The sequence below is a fragment of the Mobula hypostoma genome, chromosome 4, assembly GCF_963921235.1.
Source record: "Mobula hypostoma chromosome 4, sMobHyp1.1, whole genome shotgun sequence".
Taxonomy (NCBI): Eukaryota; Metazoa; Chordata; class Chondrichthyes; order Myliobatiformes; family Myliobatidae; genus Mobula; species Mobula hypostoma.
The window spans coordinates 72,531,210-72,554,550 of NC_086100.1; the positions used below are offsets into that span (position 1 = coordinate 72,531,210).

Genomic DNA, 23,341 nt, shown 5'->3' on the forward strand with positions numbered 1-23,341 from the left:
GTGGCCACTTTATTAGGTAGAGGAGTGGAACTTGGTGTTGATCTTCTGTTGCTGTTGCCTATCCACTTCAGGCTTCAAAGTGTTGTGCATTCAGAGATGCTCTTCTGCACACTGCTGTTATGGAGCATGTTTATTTCAGTTACTGTCCCATTCCTATCAGCTTGAACCAGTCAGGCCATTCTCCTCTAATCTCTTTCATTAACAAGGCATTTTCACTATAGTGCTCCTGCTCATGGGATGTTTTTTCCCGTTTTTTTGCGCCATTTTCTGGAGGCTCTTTAGACTGTTGTGTGTGGAAATCCTAGGAGATCAGTTTCTGAGATACTCAAATCACCCTGTCTGGCACCAACAAGCACTCCACAGTCAAAGTCACCTAGATTGCATTTCTTCCCCATTCTGATGTTTGGTCTGAACAGCAACTGAACTTCTTGACCATATTTACACGGACTGTAAAAGCTTTTATAGATATGTAAAAAGGAAAAGACTGATAAAGACAAATGTAGGTCCCCTGCAAACAGAAACAGGTGAATTGATTATGGGGAGCAAGGACATGGCAGACCAATTGAATAATTACTTTGGTTCTGTCTTCACTAAGGAGGACATAAATAATCTTCCAGAAATAGTAAGGGACAGAGGGTCCAGTGAGATGGAGGAACTGAGCGAAATACATGTTAGTAGGGAAGTGGTGTTAGGTAAATTGAAGGGATTGAAGGCAGATAAATCCCCAGGGCCAGATGGTCTGCATCCCAGAGTGCTTAAGGAAGTAGCCCAAGAAATAGTGGATGCATTAGTGATAATTTTTCAAAACTCGTTAGATTCTGGACTAGTTCCTGAGGATTGGAGGGTGGCTAATGTAACCCCACTTTTTAAAAAAGGAGGGAGAGAGAAACCGGGGAATTATAGGCCGGTTAGCCTAACGTCGGTGGTGGGGAAACTGCTGGAGTCAGTTATCAAGGATGTGATAACAGCACATTTGGAAAGCGGTGAAATGATTGGACAAAGTCAGCATGGATTTGTGAAAGGAAAATCATGTCTGACGAATCTCATAGAATTTTTTGAGGATGTAACTAGTAGAGTGGATAGGGGAGAACCAGTCGATGTGGTATATTTGGATTTTCAAAAGGCTTTTGACAAGGTCCCACACAGGAGATTAGTGTGCAAACTTAAAGCACACGGTATTGGGGGTAAGGTATTGGTGTGGGTGGAGAATTGGTTAGCAGACAGGAAGCAAAGAGTGGGAATAAACGGGACCTTTTCAGAATGGCAGGCGGTGACTAGTGGGGTACCGCAAGGCTCAGTGCTGGGACCCCAGTTGTTTACAATATATATTAATGACTTGGATGAGGGAATTAAATGCAGCATCTCCAAGTTTGCGGATGACACGAAGCTGGGTGGCAGTGTTAGCAGTGAGGAGGATGCTAAGAGGATGCAGGGTGACTTGGATAGGTTGGGTGAGTGGGCAAACTCATGGCAGATGCAATTTAATGTGGATAAATGTGAAGTTATCCACTTTGGTGGCAAAAATAGGAAAACAGATTATTATCTGAATGGTGGCCGATTAGGAAAAGGGGAGGTGCAACGAGACCTGGGTGTCATTATACACCAGTCATTGAAAGTGGGCATGCAGGTACAGCAGGCGGTGAAAAAGGCGAACGGTATGCTGGCATTTATAGCGAGAGGATTCGAGTACAGGAGCAGGGAGGTACTACTGCAGTTGTACAAGGCCTTGGTGAGACCACACCTGGAGTATTGTGTGCAGTTTTGGTCCCCTAATCTGAGGAAAGACATCTTTGCCATAGAGGGAGTACAAAGAAGGTTCACCAGATTGATTCCTGGGATGGCAGGTCTTTCATATGAAGAAAGACTGGATGAACTGGGCTTGTACTCGTTGGAATTTAGAAGATTGAGGGGGGATCTGATTGAAACGTATAAGATCCTAAAGGGATTGGACAGGCTAGATGCGGGAAGATTGTTCCCGATGTTGGGGAGGTCCAGAACGAGCGGTCACAGTTTGAGGATAGAGGGGAAGCCTTTTAGGACCGAGATTAGGAAAAACTTCTTCACACAGAGAGTGGTGAATCTGTGGAATTCTCTGCCACAGCAAACTGTTGAGGCCAGTTCATTGGCTATGTTTAAGAGGGAGTTAGATATGGCCCTTGTGGCTACAGGGGTCAGGGGGTATGGAGGGAAGGCTGGGGCGGGGTTCTGAGTTGGATGATCAGCCATGATCATAATAAATGGCGGTGCAGGCTCAAAGGGCCGAATGGCCTACTCCTGCACCTATTTTCTATGTTTCTATGTTTCTATATTTGCACAATTGTTGGGTATTGAGTTGTTGCCACCTAATGTGTGTGGCAAGGTGGTGCTGATGAACCATGGCGACGTTCTGCAGGCTGTGTACAATATTTCTAAATAGACTACTTCTGATTTACTCTCTTGGCAATCTGAAGCATGTAATTTCTCTTTAAATAATGTACTTTTAAATCAACTTAATGAGCTACAGATTTCACATTCTTCTGAAGGACTCGGCAAACCAAGCAGGTACGGCACCTTGGCTCTGGAATATCTGGATAGCAAAGGTGCATACCTCAAGATGTTCTTTATTGACTGCAGCTCAGTAGTTAATGCCCCATCATCCCCTCAAAACTAATCAATAAACTTCAAGACGTTGGCCTCAGTATCTCATGCTGTTGGATCCTAGATTACCTTACTTGCAGTCCGCAGTCAGTTCGGATTGGCAACAACATCTCCTCCACAATCTCCATCAGCACAGGTGCATCACAAGGTTAGCCCCCTGCTCTACTTGCATTAAAGTTTTGATTGTAAGGCTAAAGACAGCTCTATTGCCACATTCAGGTTTGTATATGACACCACTGTCATAGGCCGAATCAAAGGTGGTGACGAGTTTGCATATAGGAGGGAGATTGAAAATCTGGCTGAATGGTGGCATAATAACAACCTCTTACTCAATGTCAGCAAAACCAAAGAGCTGATTACTGATTTCAGGAGGGGGAATCCAGAAGTCTATGAGCCAGTTCTTATCAGGAGATTAGAGATAGAGCGGGTCAGCAACCTTAAATTCCTCGGTGTCATTATTTTGGAGGATTTGTCCTGGTCCCAGCACATAAGTGCAATTACAGAGGAAGGACAACAATGCCTCTACCTCCTTAGGAATTTGCGAAGATTTGGCATGACTTTGACAAACGTCTATAGATATGTAGTGGAGAATATTGACTGGCTGCATTTCAGCCTTGTTTGGAAACACCAATGCCCTTGAACAGAAAATCCTACAAAAAGTAGTGGATATGGATCAGTCCATCACAGGTAAAGCCCTCCCCAGCATGGAGCACATCTATATCAAGTGTTGTCACAAAAAAGTGGCATCCATCATCCAGGACCATCTCCACCCAGGGCATGCTCTTTTCTCACTGCTGCCATCAGTAAGAAGGTACAGGAGCCTCAGGAATCACCACCACCTTGTTCAGGAACAGTTATTACCCCTCAACCATCAGGCTCTTGAACCAAAGGGAATAACTTCATTTGATTTTGTTTACCCCATCATTGAAATGTTCCCACAATCTATGATCACATTTTTAAGGGCTCTTCATCTCATGTTCTCAATATTTATTGGTTATTATTATTTCTTTCTGTTTGTATTGGTACAGTTTGTTGTCTCTTGCACACTGGTTGAACGCCCACTTTGGTATGGCCTCTCAATCAGAATCAGGTTTATTATCATTGGCATGTGTTGTGAAATTTGTTAACTTAGCAGTAGCAGTTCAATGCAATACATAATATAGAAGAAAAAATAAAAAACAATAAATAAGTAAACCAATAAACTATATGTATATTGAATAGATTTAAAATCGTGCAAAAACAAATATATATTAAAAAAAATGAGGTGGTGTTCATGGGTTCAATGTCCATTTAGGGAAGAAGCTATTCCTGAATCTCTGAGTATGTGCCTTCAGGCTTCTGTACCTCCTACCTGATGGTAACAGTGAGAAAAGGGCAGCCCTGGGTGCTGGAGGTCCTTAATAATAGATGCTGCCTTTCTGAGACACCACCCCTTGAAGATGTCCTGGGTACTTTGTAGGCTAGTACCCAAGATGGAGCCGACTAAATTTACAACCCTCTGCAGTTTCTTTTGGTCCTGTGCGTAGCCCGTCCATACCAGACAGTGATGAAGCCTGCCAAAATCAGAATGCTCTGCACGGTACATCTATAAAAGTTTTTGAATGTATTTGTTGACATACCAAATCTCTTCAAGCTACTAATGAAGTATAGTAGCTGTCTTGCCGCCTTTATGACTGCATTGATATGTTGGGACCAAGGTTAGGTCTCCAGAGATCTTGACACCCAGGAACTTGAAACTGTGCGCACTCTCCACTTCTGATTCCTCTCTGAGAATTGGTATGTGTTCCTTTGTCTTCCCCTTCCTGAAGTCCACAATCAACTCTTTCTTCTGAAACTGACGTTGAGTGCAAGGTTGTTGATGAGGCACCACTCCACTAGTTGGTCTATCTTGCTCCTGTACACTCTCTTGTCTCCAACTGAGATTCTACCAACAATGGTTGTATCACCATTAAATTTATAGATGGTATTTATAGATTTATAGATGGTAAATCTATAAATTTACAGCAAATTTATAGATGGTATTTGATCTATGTCTAGCCACACACTCGTGGGTATAGAGAGAGTAGAGCAGTGGGCTAAGCACACACCCTGAGATGCACCAGTGTTGATCGTCAATAAGGAGGAGATGTTATCACCAATCCGCACAGATTGTGGTTTTCCAGTTAGGAAGTTGAGGATCCAATTGCAGAGGGAGATAGAGACCCAGGTTCTGTAACTTTTCAATCAGGATTGTGGGGATGATGGGGTTAAATGCTGAGCTATAGTCGATGAACAGCATCCTGATATAGGTGTTTGTATTCTCCAGGTGATTTAAAGCTGTGTGAAGAGCCATTGACTTTGCATCTGCCGTTGACCTATAGTGGTGATAGGCAATTTGGAATGGGTCCAGGTCCATGCTGAGGCAGGAGTTCAGTCTAGTCATGAGCAACCTCAAAGTATTTCATCGCTGTAGATGTGAGTGCTACCGGGCGATAGTCATTAAGGCAGTTCATATTATTCTTCGGCACTGGTATAATTGTTGCTTCTTTTGAAGCAAGTGATAACTTCTGTCTATAGTCTAATATAAGTTATTCTATCCTAGATTTATTGAATCTCAAGGTTGTATATGATGACGTATGTACTTTGATAATATATTTTGAACGTTAATTGGATATTTGCATTAATGAGCAGATTAAAAAGTAAAATCTACCATGCATTGAAAGTGTGGGCAAGCAAAAAGCGAAGGTGATCTATATATTTTTGAGCTGTGTGCTACACAATTTCAATTGTGAGAGCCCATTTTTCAGCAGAAAATTGTTTTTGTAAGATAAAATTAATTTGTTTAATATGCAAAAATAACTGCAATATTAGTATACTGCGGCTTTTGCAGGAAATAACATTATATTTGACCATATGAGAGAGATTGAGCAATTTATGTCTCGGGTCTGATATAACCCACATGTGGCTTTTCTCTGTGCTGCCAGTCATTCTCCCTGGCTATGCTGTGTGGCTTTCTTAACTCTTTTGTTGTGGAAGGAACGGGGTCATAAAATGAAGTACTTCTTGGCACCCTTGGTGCAAAGCATCTATTTAGTAGCACCTCTCCATGAGGATTTTAAGGTTGTTATCTGTAAATTAGAGGCCCAACTCTGCCCAGCTGAAGATCCAGAATAGGCAATTAGAGTTTCATAGTAATTCCAAAATTAACTCTACTGCATTGGTGGTTTAATGGGAGACCCAGATCAGTTCCTGGTTAATGCGCCAATGGATTGCACTGAGTCTCAGAATCACTTCTGCCCTTGGGTGCTGTTGTGTGGAGTTTGCAAATCCTTCATGTGATTGCATGGGTTGCCTCCAGGTGTTTGGGTTTCTCCCCCCCTCCCCCCATATCCTAAAGAAATCACCTGTAGTGTGCATTGTAGAATATTTTGGGAGAGTTGAAAATGCTCAATATCAGCAAGACCAAGAAGCTGATTATTGACTTCAGGAGAAGGAAACTGGAGGTCCAGGAGCTAGTTCTCATCAAGGGATTAGAGGTAGAGAAGGTCAGCAACTTTAAATTCCCCGGTGTTATTATTTTGGCAGACCTATCTCAGGCCCAGCACATGGGTGCAATTACGAAGAAAGCACACGAGTGCCTCTATTTCCTCAGAAATTTGCGTAAACTCGGCATGATATCAAAAACTTTGACAATTTTTTATAGATGTGTAGTGGAGAGGTTATTGAATGGCTCCACCACAGTCTGGTATGGAAACATCAATGCCCTTGAATGGAAAATCCAACAAAAAGTAGTGGATACAGTCCAGTCCATCACGGGTAAAGCCTGTCCCACCAGTTAGCTCATCTACACAAAGCGTTGTCACAGGAAAGCATCATCCGTTATCCAGAACCTCCACCACGCAGGGCATGCTCCCTTCTCACTGTTGCCATAAGTAAGATGGTTCAGAAGCCTCAGGACTCACCACCACCAAGTTTAGGAATGGTTATTTTCCCGTGACCAACAGGCACTTGAACCAGTGGTGATTACTTCACTCAACTTTACTTTGCCCACAGCCACTGGACTGGCTTTCAAGGGCTCTTCATCTCATGGTCGTGATATTTATTGCTTATTTTTTTATTTATTCTTTTTGTATTTGCAGTTTGTCTTTGGCATACTGATTATCCATCCTGTTAGTGAGGTCTTTCATTGATTTTTATTATGGTTATGGATAGCTATATGGACAGGAAAGGAATGGAGGGTTATGGGCTGAGTGCAGGTGGGTGGGACTAGGTGAGAGTAAGAGTTCGGCACGGACCTGAAGGGCCGAAATGGCCTGTTTGCGTGCTGCAATTGTTATATGGATCTTTTGAGTATATCCGCAAGAAAATGAATCTCAGCGTTGAATATGGTGACATGTATGTACTTTGATAATAAATTTACATTGAACTATTTGAATGAGTAGAGAGTTTATTTTAAAGGGATTATTATAAATTGGTGATTTACGGTTCATGTGGGCTCAGCAGGTCGAAGGTCCTGGTTTCATGATTTGTCTCTGTACAACCGACTCCCAGCAGAGGTACACTGTAGTGGTTATTCCCTTTGTTCACCTCAAAGCTGATGCGAATTGCGCATAATTAGTTTTGTAGTTGCTCAGTGTTTGTTTGACAATAAATGCTTGATGTGCAACAGTTTGGAAATAAATAGCCCTTGGTTTCTAGTGCAATAGTAGACAGTGCCCTAGTAGGATTGATGCAAGTGACAGCAAGATCTCTTAAGTGACACTATTTCTACTCCAGATGTGATTGTAAGAATATTACACACAACTTAGTGCTTAAGGGCTGAATTTGGGAAGCCAGAATTTGCTTCCAAGTCTGCTCACCCTCTTATGGTATGAAGCTCAAACAGAGTGGTGGTCTTATTAAAATGTAATATAGATTCACTGTCACTTATTGACTGTACTCTCTATGTAGTCATAAAATGGGATATTCCATTAATATTATTGTCATGTTCACACGATGCTACTCTAGACGTATGTGTAGTGTTCTCGTGCAGTTTGTTGAAACTCTGACTAAACACCAAGTTAAACCGGAGCCAATGAAGACAGTGGTAGTAAGGTTAACCATTTACTGTTCACTCTTCCACATTAACATCGTATGGTGAAAAGGCATTGCTTCTATAATGTGTCTTTGTGGGTAGAACGGAGCTCTTCACGATCATGCTGCACGCATGGCACCCATCTTTATACCTTCTCCGAACCGGAGGTTACACACGATGTGGCGAAACCAGAGGTGACGTCATCGCATGCCGCAATATACCATAGACAATGAATTTACCTTTGTTATACTGTAACATAATTATCAACCTTTAACTAGCAAATACTTACAAACAAATCATTTAAAGCGTAGACCCAACAAAATCAAATAAATGCCTTAAGGGCAACACAATATGCAGTTGCAAGAAAAAGTTTGTGAACCTTTGCAATGACCTAGTTTTTTTTCCAATAATTACTCATAAAATGTGGTCTGATCTTCATCTAAGTCACCATAACACAAACAATTGTACTACTTTTCATCAATACAGTCATAATTTAATACAATTTAAACAATCACAATCTAAGTTCAAAAAAGTGTGAACCTCTGGGGCAATGCCTTCTACAAAAGCTATTTGGAGTACGGTGTTCCAATCAATGAGTTGAGATTGGAGGTGTGGGTTGTAGGGATGCCCTGTCCTATAAAAAAGACACACAAAGTCAGATTACTGACAGAGCCTGCTCTTCTCAAGATTCGTTTATATGCACTGTGCCTCAATCAAAACAACTTTCAGAGGACCTTAGAAGAATTATAGAGATGCATGAAGCTGGAAAAGGCTACAAAAGCATTTCTAAAGACCTGAGTGTTCATCAGTCCACAGTAAGAGAAATAGTGTACAAAGGAAGGAAATTCAGTGCTGTTGCTACTCTCTTTAGAAGTGGGCATCCTGCAAAGGCCACACGCAATGCTGAAGGAAGTGAAAAAAAAACCACGAGTTAACAGCAAAAGACTTGCAGAAATCTCTAGAACTTGCTAAAGTCTCTGCTTATGTGTACATTGTAAGAAAAACACTGAACAAGACTGATGTTCATGAAAGGACACCATGGAGGAAACCACTGCTCTCCAAACAAAACAATGCTGCATGTCTCAAGTTTACAAAAGACCACCTGGATGTTCCACAATGTGCTGGGCCAATGTTCTGTGGACAGATGAGACAAAAGTTGAACTTCTGGTAAAATTGCGCACTGATACGTTTGGAGGAAAAGAGGCACGCGCAACAACATCGAAACCTCAACCCAGCTGTGAAGCATGGTGGTGGGAGCATCATGGTTTGGGGCTGCTTTGCTGCCTCAGTACCTGGACAGCTTGTAATCATTGAGGAAACAATGAGTTCGAAATTGTATTGACCTTTTACAGGAGAATTCCAGGGTAGTAATCTGTCAGCTGAAGCTTAATAGAAGTAGGATGATAGAACAAGGCAATGATCTAAAACATGATTAAATTAACAACAGAATAGTTTAAAAAGAAGAAAATTTGTGCTTTGGAATGGCCAAGTCAGAGTCCAGATTGTAATCCAATTGAGATGCTGTGGCATGAATTGAAGAGGGTTGTTCATGCCAGATATCTCAGTAATATTGATGAACTGAATCAGTTTTGTATGGAGGAATGGTTCAAAATTCCTCCTTCCCATTGTGTAAGTCTGATCTGCAGCTACAGGAAATGTTTGGTGGAGATTTTTGTTGGTCAAGGAGGTTCTACCAGTTGTTAAATACAAGGGTTCACATACTTTTTCCATCCTGGACTGTGAATAAACAATATGTTCAATAAAGACATGAAAAGTACAATTGTTTGTTATTAGTTTGGGCAGATTGTCTATTATTGTGACTTAGAACAGAAACAATCCAACAGAAGGATTCTACATGATATCACCCACTTCTAGTGATTTAACTTTTCAATGAAGGAAGATTGGTATCTCATGGGTTTCCTCTGGGTGTTCCGGTTTCCTTCTACTTTCCAAAGATGTACAGACTAGTAGATTAATTGGTCATTGTGAATTGTCCCATGATTAAGCTAGGGTTACATAGGTGGGTTGCTGAGTGGTGTGGCTTGTTGGGCTGGAAGGCCTGTTCTGATTGTATCTCTAAAATAAAATGGTGGAAAGGCTTTATTCACAGAAGATGATTTACTGGAAATGGACCGGTGATCATGGAACCCTTAGTGGAATTAAGGTAAGCAGTGGTATGTTGAAGAATCAATATGAAAGCAAGAATAGGCAATTCAGTTGCTAATCAGAAAAATTAGCATGTATTGAAAAAATGGATCAGATTTTCCAAGTATCTCTGAGAGCACTTTCTGTGAAGTTTGATTTTCTATTTCTGAAGTTTGATAAAATTTCAAATGTATTGTGGGCTGCATTGTATATGTCTACATGGAGTTACTGTAGATGAAATTTAAAATTTAATCCAATACCTTTCTGATCAATACATTTTTTGTCCGTAAGGGCTGAAATCTGTTCTGTCACCAGTTCAGGAATTTATCAGTTTACAACAATTCTTTGTGCAGTATATCAGTTCCATACTTAATAATTTCCCTGTGTGTTTACTGGAGATTCGATAGCATTGAGATGCATACTTAAACATATGGATAGCACAACACAAAACTTGGAAATTCTGCACTATATAATCCTAAATTCTATTAAAACATTCTTCAGGTCGAGGACGAGGTGAAGGTGGTTTTTACCAAAGAAGTTTTGATGAAGGTGAAGTGGGTTTCGGTCGAGGGGTTCGCGAAATACATAGATCGCAAAGTTGGGAAGAAAGGTGAGTTAGTGCACTAAATTAATTCTTTGGATCTTGTCTCCAATTCTGTTAATCTTCTAGAAACTGCGGTATTAACAATTATGTAATAATTAAATGTATTCATGTTTACTTTGGGCTTTTTGGAGCTTTTTCCATTATCCTGTAGTAAGTCTTTCTTGTCTTAGTTTCAAAATTGTTTTTACTATTAAGTCCAGCTTGACTCCATAAGTTTTTCTGTTCCATCTTTTTCTTCCAGCTGTCATGGAATCATAGCGAGATTCAGCACAGAAACGAGCCCTTCAGCCTAGCAAGTCTATACTGTCAGTCACCCATTTACACTTATCCTACATTAATCTAAATTTTTGTCACCCCACATTGTCATCAAGTCCCTGGATTCTATTGTTTACCTCCACATACTAGCAGCAATGTTTATCGCCAAATTAATTTGCATTGCATTGGTGTAGTTAATCCATTTGTTTTGAAACCATTTTTATCATAGTTATCATGTACCCCTTGACAATAAGTACTCCTGTTTGAGTACTGTTGTGGGGGGGACAGCCTACCTGGGGGAAGCGACAGTGGCCGTGCCTCTGGCACAGAGTCTGGCACTGTGGCTCAGAAGGGTAGGGGAAGGAAGAGGAAGGCAGTAGTGATAGGGGACTCTATAGTTAGGGGGTCAGACAGGTGATTCTGTGGACGCAGGAAAAAAAATCGGATGGTAGTTTGCCTCCCAGGTGCCAAGGTCCGGAATGTTTCAGATCGCGTCCAAGATATCGTGCAGTGGAGGGAGAACAGCCAGAGGTCGTGCTACATATTGGTAGCAATGACATAAGTAGGAAAAGGGAACAGGTCCTGAAAAAGAGAGTACAGGGAGTTAGGAAAGAAGTTGAGAAGCAGGACCTCAAAGGTAGTAATCTCGGGAGTACTGCCTGTTCCACGCGACAGTGAGAATAGGAGTAGAATGAGGTGGAGAATAAATGTGTGGCTGAGGCATTGGAGCATGGGGCAGGGATTCAGAGTTCTGGATCATTGGGACCTCTTTTGGGGCAGGTGTAACCTGTGCAAAAAGGACGGGTTGCACTTGAATCCTAGGGGGACCAATATCCTGGCGGGGAGGTTTGCTAAGGCTACTGGGGAGAGTTTAAACTAGAATTGTTAGGGGGTGGGAATCGAACTGGAGAGACTGGGAAGAGGAGGTTGGCTCACAAATAGAGAAAGCTTGTAGACAGTACGAGAGGGAGGATAGGCAGGTGATAGAGAAGGGACGCACTCAAACCAAAGGTTTGAGATGTGTCTATTTTAACGCAAGTAGTGTTGTGAACAAAGCGGATGAGCTTAGAGTGTGGAGCTATGAAATGGTGCCCATTACAGAGACTTGGATGGCTCAAGGACAGGAATGGTTACTTCAAGTTCTGAGTTTTGAAAGGACAGGGAGGGAGACAAAAGAGGTGGGGGCGCGGCACTGTTGATCAGAGATAGTGTCACGGCTGCAGAGAAGGTGGACACCATGGAGGGATTGTCTACGGAGACTCTGGGTGGAGGTTAGGAACAGGAAGGGGTCAATAACTTTACTGGGTGTTTTTTATAGGCCGCCCAATAGTAACAGGGATATCGAGGAGAAGATAGGGAAACAGACCCTGGAAAGGTGTAATAATAACAGAGTTGTTGTGATGGGAGATATTAGTTTCCCAAATATTGATTGGCATCTCCCTAGAGCAAGGGGTTTAGATGGGGTGGAGATTGTTAGGTGTGTTCAGGAAGGTTTCTTGACACAATATGTAGATAACCCTACAAGAGGAGAGGCTGTACTTGATCTGGTATTGGGAAATGAAACCTGGTCAGGTGTCAGATCTCTCAGTGGGAGAGCATTTTGCAGATAGTGATCAGGACTATTTTCTATACAGGGAGAAAATCCAAAAGTCTGAGATGCAAACGGACTTGGGAGTCCTTGTGCAGAACACCCTAAAGGTTAACTTGCAGGTTGAGTCAGTGATGAGGAAGGCAAGTGCAATGTTAGCATTCATTTCAAGAGGTCTGGAATACAAGAGCAGGGATGTGATGTTGAGGCTTTATGAGGCACTGGTGAGGCCTTACCTTGAGTATTGTGAACAGTTTTGGGCTCCTTATCTTAGAAGAGCTGTGCTGACATTGGAGAGGGTCCAGAGGAGGTTCACAAGGATGATTTCAGGAATGAAAGGGTTATCATACGAGGAATGTTTGATGGCTCTGGGTCTGTACTCACTGGAATTTAAAAGGTTGAACGGGGGTGGGAGTAATCTCACGGAAACTTATTGAATACTGAAAGGTCTAGATTGAGTGAATTTCTCATTGAAAGGCCTGGACAGAGTAGATGTGGAAAGGATGCTTCCCGTGGTGGGAGAGTGTAGGACAAGAGGGCACAGCCTCAGGATAGAGGGGGTGTCCATTCAAAACAGAGATGCGGAGAAATTTCTTTAGCCAGAGGGCGGTGAATTCGTGGAATTTGTTGCTCTGTGCATCTGTGGAGGCCAGGTTATTGGGTGTACTTAAGGCAGAGATTCATAGGTTCTTGATTGGACATGGCATTAAAGATTATGGGGAGAAGGCCGGGAAATAAGGTTAAGGAGGAGGAAAAAAAAGAATCAGCCGTGATTGAATGGCGGAGCAGACTCAGTGGGCCAAAGGGCCTAATTCTGCTCCTATGTCTTATGGTCTTATAATTCTATCTTCTTTACAATAGCATTGGAGCGAGATAGGAACAGACAAGTTAGAAAAGCGTTTAATTGAAGTTACAGGAATTATGAGGCTATCAGGCAGGAAATTGGAAACTTAAATTAGAAACAGATGTTCTTGGGGAAAAGTACGAAAGAAATGTGGCAAATGTTCAGGGGGTATTTGTGTGGAGTTCTGCATAGTTACGTTCCAATGAGACAGAGAAGTTGTGGTAGGGTACTGGAACAGTGGTGTACAAAGACTGTAATAAATCTGGTCAAGAAGAAAAGAAAAGCTTACAAAAGGTTCAGAGAGCTAGGTAGTGTTAGAGATCTAGAAGATTATAAGGCTAATAGGAAGGAGCTTAAGGAGGAAACTAGGAGAGCCAGAAGGGGCCATGAGAAGGCCTTGGGCAGGATTGAAGAAACCCCCAAGGCATTCTACAAGTATGTGAAGAGCAAGAGGATAAATCGTGGAAGAATAGGACCTATCAAGTGTGACAGTGGGAAAGTGTGTATGGAACCAGAGGAAATAGCAGAGGTACTTAATGAATACTTCATTATTCACTATGGAAAAAGATCTTGGTGATTGTAGTGAGACTTGCAGCAGACTGAAAAGCTTGAGCATGTAGATATTAAGAAAGAGGATGTGCTGGAGCTTTTGGAAAGCATCAAGTTGGATAAGTCACTGCGACTGGATGAGATGTACTCCAGGCTACTGTAGGAGGTGAGGGAGGAGATTGCTGGGTCTCTAGCGATGATCTTTGAATCATCAAGGGGGACAGGAGAGGTTCCAGAGGATTGGAGGGTTGCGGATATTGGTCCCTTATTCAAGAAAGGGAGTAGAGATAGTCCAGGAAATTATGGACCAGTGAGTATTGCTTCAGTGGTTGGTAAGTTGATGGAGAAGATCCTGAGAGGCAGGATTTATGAACATTTGGAGAGGTATAATATGATTAGGAATAGTCAGCATGGCTTTGTCAAGAGCAGGTCGTGCCTTACTGATAAAGTTTAAGGGAATTGGGGGATTCTCAGATACCTGTAAATAATGGGTTAAGTACCGACTATACCTGTGATTGCAGTGTGTTTGAATAATGCCTCACAGCTGCTTCTCTGGAGCAAGATAAGGGTTTAAATTCACACAGATCCACATAAGATGTCTCCTGATTCTTCACACCTTTTGGTTTCGACAAAAGGCAGTAGCTGATGGAAATTAGACAGGACATTCCTTCCTTAATTAAAGTGGCTGGAATGGTTATCAAACTGATTATTCTTTTGTAACAATAGTCCATTGACTTGGCTGGAATGGTTATCAAACTGATTGTTTTTTTATATCGGTGTCCTTATAACTTCTAACAATTCTGACATCAGGCAGTGAACTTGTTGAACCGCCAGAGGGATGAGAACGCTTCTCCCCTGATGTTGGGATCAAGTTCACTCGCCGACTGAGCTTGAAGAAATAAACTGGTAAAAAGATAAGTAACGATCTTTTTATGCTGTCGTTATTTGATCCAGCAAATTTACGTTTACATTATGAGCCTGATTGAATTTTTTGAGGATGTGACTAAACACATTGATGAAGGAAGAGCAGTAGGTGTAGTGTATATGGATTTCAGCAAGGCATTTGATAAGGTACCCCACGCAAGGCTTTTTGAGAAAGTAAGGAGGCATGGGATCCAAGGGAACATTGCTTTGTGGGTCCAGAACTGGCTTGCCCACAGAAGGCAAAGGGTGGTTGTAGACGGGTCATATTCTGCATGGAGGTCGGTCATCAGTGGAGTGCCTCAGTGGTCTGTTCTTGGACCCTTACTCTTCGTGAATTTTATAAATGATCTGGATGAGGAAGTGGAAGGATGGGTTAGTAAGTTTGCTGATGACACAAATGTTGGAGGTGTTGTGAATATTGTGGAGGGCTGTCAGGGGTTACAGCGGGACATTGATAGGATGCAAAACTGGGCTGAGAAGTGTCAGATGGAGTTCAACCCAGATAAGTGTGATCATTTTGGTAGGTCAGATATGATGGCAGAATATAGTACTAATGGTAAGACTCTTGGCAGTGTGGAAGATCAGAGGGATCTTGGGGTCCGGGTTCATAGGACGCTCAAAACAGCTGCACAGGTTGACTCTGTAGTTAAGAAGGTGTACGGTGTATTGGCCTTCGTCAATTGTGGAATTGAATTTGGGAGCCGAGAGGTAATGTTGCAGCTATATAGGACCCTGGTCAGACCCCACTTGGAGTACTGTGCTCATTTCTGGTCGCCTCACTACAGGAAGGATGTGGAAGCCATAGAAAGGGTGCAGAGGAGATATACAAAGATGTTGCCTGGATTGGGGAGCATGCCCTATGAGAATAGGTTGAGTGAACTCGCCTTTTCTCCTTGGAGCAACGGAGGATGAGAGGTGACCTGATAGAGGTGTATAAGACAATGAGAGGCATCGATCGCGTCGATAGAGGCGTTTTCCTAGGGCTGAAATGGCTGCCACAAGAGGACACAGGTTTAAGGTGCTGGGGAGTAGGTACAGAGGAGATATTGGGTAAGTTTTTTTTTACTCGGAGTGGTGAGTGCGTGGAATGGGCTGCTGACAATGGTGGTGGAGGTGGATACGATAGGGTCTTTTAAGAGACTTTTGGATAGGTACTTAGAGCTTAGAAAGATCAAGGGCTATAGGTAAGCCTAGTAATTTCTAAGGTAGGGACATGTTCAACACAAATTTGTGGGTAGAAAGGCCTGTATTGTGCTGTAGGCTTTCTATGTTTCTATAGTTTTATTAGGTCGTAAAATAACATGCACTTTATTGCTACTTAATGTCTATTATGATCTTGAAGTGTGCAGCTTTTGATACACAGTCATACTTAACACAATTATGAATTCAGCGAACAGATGTGCCCAAAAATAGTACCACATTTTGGAATGTGCAGTATATCTACATTTAATCAATTTTTCATATTACTTAAGTGCAATTGCTTCAGCATTTGATTTTTAAGTTTAAGCATTGCTGCCTAAAGTGGAATCCATTCTGCAAATATACACAGTTTCCAAACCCAACGTGATGGGGTTGAAGCACTTAATTTAAACTCAGTGTTACGGCTCTACAGGAGGCCATGATTATACCTATAACTCTTTGAAAGAAAGAGCTATCAAGTTATCACTTTCCACAGATCATTTGTAGTTTTGCTGTACTTTATGTACAATTTATTTGATGTGCATGTGTAATGTTTTTATTTCAATATCAGGTCTGGTCTTTATCCTCAAAGGAGCTTAAAAAAAGTCTCTGCATCCAAGAAGTTAACATGGAGTTTTAAGAATACTGTTTATTTAATGATTGTAGAGTGGAAGGATACTTTATTTGTTGGCCTGAGGTGCTCATTATAATTGGTATAAAAAAAAATGCCACTGCAATAGAAAATTGTATGTGTTTATTTTAGCAGGCCATAGAATGGCCATTGCATTGAAGTGGTTACATACCTCAGCTAGAGAAATGTGAAATATTCTTACAAAATTTAGAACTGCCTTAACTGGATTATCAGAATAAATTTGCAAACTCTGCTAAATTGTGCTTCTCAGACTACTTGCTCCCCTGCAGCTTCATATGCACAACATTCAGAGCTATAAACTCTTTCTGTGGATTCCATGCAAAAATTTTCAGAAATTGTTAAATGCAGCAATGGAAGATTATTATCATGTGATTCAACAGTAGATTCATCTTTTAAGAATGTTACATCTAGAATTAGTTTTGTTTTTAAGTTGATCTGATCTATGTGCCATAGTTGCAGTTAAATTACAATTATTGCTCTGTTTTCCAAATGGTTGTAAGTATGAGCCAACCCACAGAGTAGACGAGCTGAATGCCCATTGTGTTGATATAGTTGTGCAAATTAAAGTACATACTTAACATGCCACAGAGATGGGCCAAAAGTTTTTTTTTTATCAGCTTCATCATAAAAGACCTGTTTATTTCAATATGTTATTACTGGTGATAATGGTTCACTACAAAAATGAGAAAATAAGCTGTTGACAGGCCCCTGTTATTTGTCAGGTAATTTCAGAGCTCATTTGTAATGCTGAAGTTCTTGAAAGTATAGATAATGCATAGGGGAAGGCAACTTGTTTGGGGCGTGCTTTCGCTGCTTGAGCTCTGTCCGTATCTTGGATTTGATAATTAGAAATTTGTATTTCTATTATTTTAATGCTGAACTTGAAGAATTGCTACAGTAGAAAATAAAGAGATTGAAAATTTCCCCATTGAAGTAACTTATTTTAATGAGTGCTGCCTTTTAATATATTTGAATCAAAGTAGATATTTTTGCTATGCTATGCAAAGACAGGTCTTCAAACTCATTTTCTTTAAGTTTCTGCTGAAAGCTATATAGAAAGAAAATTGCTGCTGTTTAAAGTCAGGTTCTGCATTTTTTTATTTACTCCTTGTAAGCATTTAAAATGTAACGGTAACGTGTCTTGAGTAACACACACACAAAATGCTGGAGGACCTCTGCAGGTCAGGCAGCAACTATGGAGGGGAATAAATAGTAGATGTTTTGGGCCGAGACCCTTCATCAGGACTGGAAGGGGAAGAAGCTAGAATAAGATAACCGGTGATGGGTGAAACCTGGAGAGGGGCAAGGTTAGGTGGGTTGGGGAGGAGGGATAAAGTGAGAAGCTGGGAGGTGATAGATATAAAGGGCTGAAGAAGAAGGAATCTGATTGAGAAGAGTGGACCATGGGAGAAAAGGAAGGAGGAGGGACATCAGAGAGGTGATAGGCAGGTGAGAAGAGAATGGGTTAGAATGGGGTGAGCCAGAATGGGGAATAGAAGAAGAGAGAAGAGGGAGTGGGAAGAAATTACTGTAAATAAATCTTTGTTCATGATCTCATATTGAAGGCAGAATATGAGGTGTTGCTCCTTTAACCTGAGAGTGACCTCATTGTGGAGGTAGAGGTGGTCATGGACCAAAATGTCAGAATAGGAATGAGAAGTAGAATTGAAATAGGTGACTTCTGGGAAATCCTGCTTGTGGCGGATGGCATGAAGATGGTCAAAGCAGTCCCCCAATGTACATGGGGTTTTACTGATAGAGACGAGGCTGCAGAGAGTATCAGATACAGTAGATGACTAACCAGTGAAGGGACAAGTCCTACTTGGAGGGATAAATGCCAGGAGTGATAACAAAAACAAGAGAAAATCTGCAGAGCTGGAAATCCAAGCAATGCACTCAAAATGCCTGAAGAAATCAGCAGTCCAGGCATCATCCATGGAAAAGAGTGCAGTCAACAGTTCGAGCTGAGACCTTTAATCAGAACTGGAGAAAAAAAGATGAGTTGGAGTAAGAAGGCGGGAGGAGAAGATGGCAGCGCACCTGCGTGTGCGCAGCCCTCCGGTGAAAAATGATATCGTATCTGTTAAATAGGGGCCGTGGACAGTTCTGATTTGATGGAGAATGGACGTGAGAGCGCAGGAACATCTGGAAAATTTTCTGAAACGCTCGTTTGCTGTCGTTATTGCGTGATCGGGAATCTTTCGGAGGGTAGGCCTCAAAATTCCCGGTCTTACCTGCTTTTGGCAACCGAGAAGGAGGTCGAATCGTTCGGACAGAGATGGCGCTCAGTACTTGGTGTCGGAGAGCTGATCAGAGCTCGAAGTTTTCGGATGACTCAGAGTCGGATTGTGATCGGCATGTCAGGGAGAGATTTTCTTCCTTCTCCCGTCTGCATGAGATGTGGGATATTTGAGAGACTTTGACCTTTACTGTGCTCATGGACTTCTTCATCAAGTTATGGTATTGTTGCACTGTTGTAACTATATGTTATAATTATGTGGTTTTGTCAGTTTTTTCAGTCTTGGTCTGTCCTGTGTTTTGTGATATCACACCAGAGGAAATACTGTATCATTTCTTAATGCATGCATTACTAAATGACAATAAAAGAGGACTATGTGTCTTCATAATCTAAAAAAGGTGGGGTGAAAGATGAAACTGGTGTGGAGCAGGTGGTAAAGTAAAGAGCTGGGAAGTTGAATGGTGAAAGAGATGCAGGGCTAGAGAAGGAGGAATCTGAGAGGAAAATGAGAATGAAGAATGGTGGAAAGAAGTGTGGGGGGCATTATCAGAATTTTGTGAAAATCAAAGTTCACGCCATCAGGTTGGAGGTAGCCTCATATTCCGCTTTTTTTTCTGGTGGACAGAGCGTGGGTGCTCAGTGAAGCGGTCTCCCAGTCTATGCTGGATTTCAGGAGGCCACACTGTGAGCACCGGATACAATAGATGACCTCAGCAGACTCTCACAGGTGAAGTGTCGCCTCACCTGGAAGGACTGTTTGGGGCTCTGAATTATTGTGAGGGAGGAGGTGTAAGGGCAGGTGTAGCACTTGTTCCGCCTGCAAGGATAAGTACCTGGAGGGAGATCAGTGGGGAGGGATGAATGGACAAGGGAATCGCTTAGGGAGCAATCCCTGTGGAAAGCAGGAAGTGGGGAGGGTGGGGGGAAGGGAAAGGTGTTCTTGGTGGTGGGATCTAGTTGGAGATGGCAGACGTTAGGGAGAATTATTTGCTGGATGTGGAGGCTGGCAGGCTCGTAGGTCAGGGTGAGGGGAACCCTATTCCTGCTGGGATGATGGGATGAGGACAGATGTGTGCGAAATGGAAGAGAAGCGGTTGAGGGCAGTGTAGATGGTGGTGGAAAGGAAGCCCCTTTCTTTGAAGGAGGAGGTCATCTCCTTAGCTCTGGAATGAAAAGCCTCATCCTGAGAGCAGATGTGGAGATTGAGGAATTGAGAGAAGGGTATGGCATTTTTACAAGTTAAAAGATTGGAAGAGCTATGGTCCAGGTAGCTGTGAGAGTGCTTTGAATCGGTGGACTGGTCTGTATTCAGGGATTAATCTTAGAGCCTGGATGAGTATGCTGCAGTTGTTACCGACTTTATTAAAACCTGTGTGGATGAGTGTGTGCCCACAAAGACTTACTGTACATTCCCAAACCAAAAGCCGTGGATGAACCAAACGATTGGATGCCGGCAGCTCAGGCAGGGTCTGCAAGATATTACTTCCGACACAGTGAAACCCAATAGCATGAATGGCAGCTGCCAGATGAACTCAATGCCTTCTATGTACGCTTTGAAAGGTAGAACACAACTACAGTTGTGAAGATCCCTGCTGCACCTGATGACCCTGTGATCTCCGTCTCAGAGGCCGAGGCTGTCTTTAAAGAGAGTGAACCCTCGTAAGGTGGAAGGTCCCGATGCAGTACCCGGTAAGGCTCTGAAAACCTGTGCCATCCAACTAGCAGGAGCATTCAAGGGTATTTTCAACCTCTCACTGCTACGGGCAGAAGTTCCCACTTCAAAAAGGCAACAATTATACCAGTGCCTAAGAAGAATAATATGGCCTGCCTTAATGACTATCACCCGGTAGCACTCACATCGACAGTGATGAAATGCTTTGAGAGGTTGGTTGTGACTATGAACACCTGCCTCAGCAAGGACCTGGGACTCATTGCAATATGCCTGACACCACAATAGGTCAACAGCAGACACAATCTCATCGGCTTTAGACCACCTGGACAACATAAACACCTATGTCAGGATGCTGTTCATTGACTATAGCTCAGCATTTAATACCATCATTCCCACAATCCTGATTGAGAAGTTGCAGAACCTGAGCCTCTGTACCTCCCTCGACTTCCTAACCAGAACACCACAATCTGTGGGGATTTGTGATAACATCTCCTTGCTGACGGTCAACGCTGGCACACCTGAGGGGTGTATGCTTAATCCACTGCTCTACTCTCTATATCTTCTTTGGCTGTCCATCGATTTCGATGTTGACTGAGGCCTGGGCAAAGTCGTATGGAAGACCGGCAGTTGCCCATGCTGCAAGTCTCCCCTCTCCATGCCACTGATGTTGTCCAAGGGAAGGGCACTCGGATCCACACAGCTTGGCACTGGTGTCGTTGCAGAGCAGTGTGTGGTTAAGTGCTTTGCTCAAGGACACAACACGCTACCTCAGCTGAGGCTTGAATTAGCGACCTTCAGATCACTAGACCGATGCCTTAACCACTTGGCCACGCGCCAACACTGTCTTATATACATATGCCTGTGTGGCTTGGCATAGCTCAAATATCATCTGTTAATTTGCTGATGATACAACCATTGTTGATAGGATTTCAGGTGGTGACGAGAGGGAGTACAGGAGTGAGATATGCCAACTTGTGGAGTGGTGCTGCAGCAACAACCTGGCACTTAATGTCAGTAAGATGAAAGAGCTAATTGTGGACTTCAGGAAGGGTAAGACGAAGCAAAACGTACCAATCCTCATAGAGGGATCAGAGAGTGAGCAGCTTCAAGTTCCTGGGTGTTAAGAACTCCGAGGACTTAACCTGGTCCCAACATATCAACGTAGTTATAAAGAAGGCAAGACAGCGACTATACTTCATTAGGAGTTTGAAGAGATTTGGCATGTCAACAAATGCACTCAAAAACTTCTATAGTTGTACCGTGGAGAGCATTCTGACAGGCTGCATCACTGTCTGGTATGGAGGGGCTACTGCACAGGACCGAAAGAAGCTGCAGAGGGTTGTAAATCTATCAGCTCCATCTTGGGCACTAGCCTACAAAGTACCCAGGACATGTTAGGGAGCGGTGTCTCAGAAAGGCAGCTCCATTATTAAGGACCTCCAGCACCCAGGGCATGCCCTTTTTCTCACTGTTATCATCAGGCAGCAGATACAGAAGCCTGAAGGCACACACTCAGTGATTCAGGAACAGCTTCTTCCCCTCTACCATCAGATTCCTGAATGGAGATTGAATCTTTGGACTTACCTCCCTTTTTTCTATTATACAGTATTTGTGTTTTTGCATGTTTTTAATCTATTTAATATACACAATTGATTTGATTATTTTTTAAATTATTTTTTCTCTCTGCTAGTTTATGTATTGCATTGAACTGCTGCTGCTAAGTTAACAAATTTCACATTACATGCCAGTGGTAATAAACCTGATTCTGATTCTGAGAGTCAGTGGGTTTATAATGACCATCAGCAGATGAGTTGTCTCCAGAAATAGAGACAGAGGTTGAGAAAGAGGAGGGAGATGTCAGAAATGGACCAGGTAAATTTGAGGGCAGGGGGGAAGTTGGAGGCAAAGTTGTTGAAGTTAACGAGCTCCGCATGGGTGCAGGAAGCAGCATCAATGCGGTCGTTGATGTAGCGTAGGAAAAGTTGGGGAGTCATACCAGTGTAGGCTTGGAACGTGGACTGTTGCATGCAGCGAACAAAAAGGCAGGAAAAGCTGGGACCTATGTGAGTGCCCATGGCTGCACCTTTTGTTTATAGGAAGTGCAAGGAACCAAAAGAAAAATTATTGAGAGTGAGGACAAGATCTGCCAGATGGAAGAGAGTGGTGGTGGAGTGGAACTGGTTGGGTCTAGTGTCCAGAAAGAAATGGAGAGCTTTGAGGCCTTCCTGGTGGAGGATGGATGTGTATAGGGACTGAACATCCATAGTGAAAATAATATGATCAGGGTCAGAGAACTAGAAATCATTGAAAAGATCAAGAGTGTGTGTAGTGTGAAAATAAGATGATCGGGGCAAGGGAACTTGAAATCATTGTGAAAATAAGATGATTAGGGGGATATCATTGTGGTGGGACATGTGGACAAGCTAGAGAATGACCCTTTGGAAGGTGATCTCCGCTTGAAATGTCGATCCCTTTCCTTATGACAGGTCTTGGCCCAAAATATTGAGTCTTTAGTCCCCTCAATCATTGCTGCCTGACCTGCTGAATTCCTCCACCATTTTGTGTGTGTTCCTCTGTATTTGCAGCATCTGAAGAATCTCTTGACTTTATGACGTGTGTCTTGAAGATTGATCCTGATAGTGTCCTGATACCTGTTTACGTTTCAGATTTTTTTATATTGTGAAGATTAAACACTCCATTGCATGTTTTTAATTTCAATAATGACCACACTCCAAAAAAAGTATCTCATTGTTAGTTGAAAATACTCTGGAATATCTTATGGATCTTTAACATGTTTTATATCTGCACGCTTGTCCTTTGTTTCCTTTCATAGCTATAAAATTATTGTTTTAAAATACTGAAAAATACAAGTTTAGGAAAAAAAATTCAGTACTACAGTATCAGAATTCTTTTCAAAGGAGAATAAACAATGCTGGTGTTGAATTTATTAATTTTTTATTACACGTTTACTATAAACTGAAATTTATTTTCTTGTAATGA

General features: G+C 42.3%; 1 protein-coding gene across 3 annotated transcripts in view; it reads left to right on the forward strand.

Annotated features, from left to right (window-relative positions):
• LOC134345393 (GRB10-interacting GYF protein 2-like) overlaps positions 1-23,341 on the forward strand; it is a 194,989-nt gene that overhangs the window by 47,183 nt on the left and 124,465 nt on the right. For all 3 annotated transcript variants that reach the window (XM_063045984.1, XM_063045986.1, XM_063045985.1), the window contains exon 6: positions 10,337-10,445. In XM_063045984.1, the coding sequence (XP_062902054.1) occupies positions 10,337-10,445 (109 nt within the window). The remainder of the gene's footprint in view (positions 1-10,336; positions 10,446-23,341) is intronic.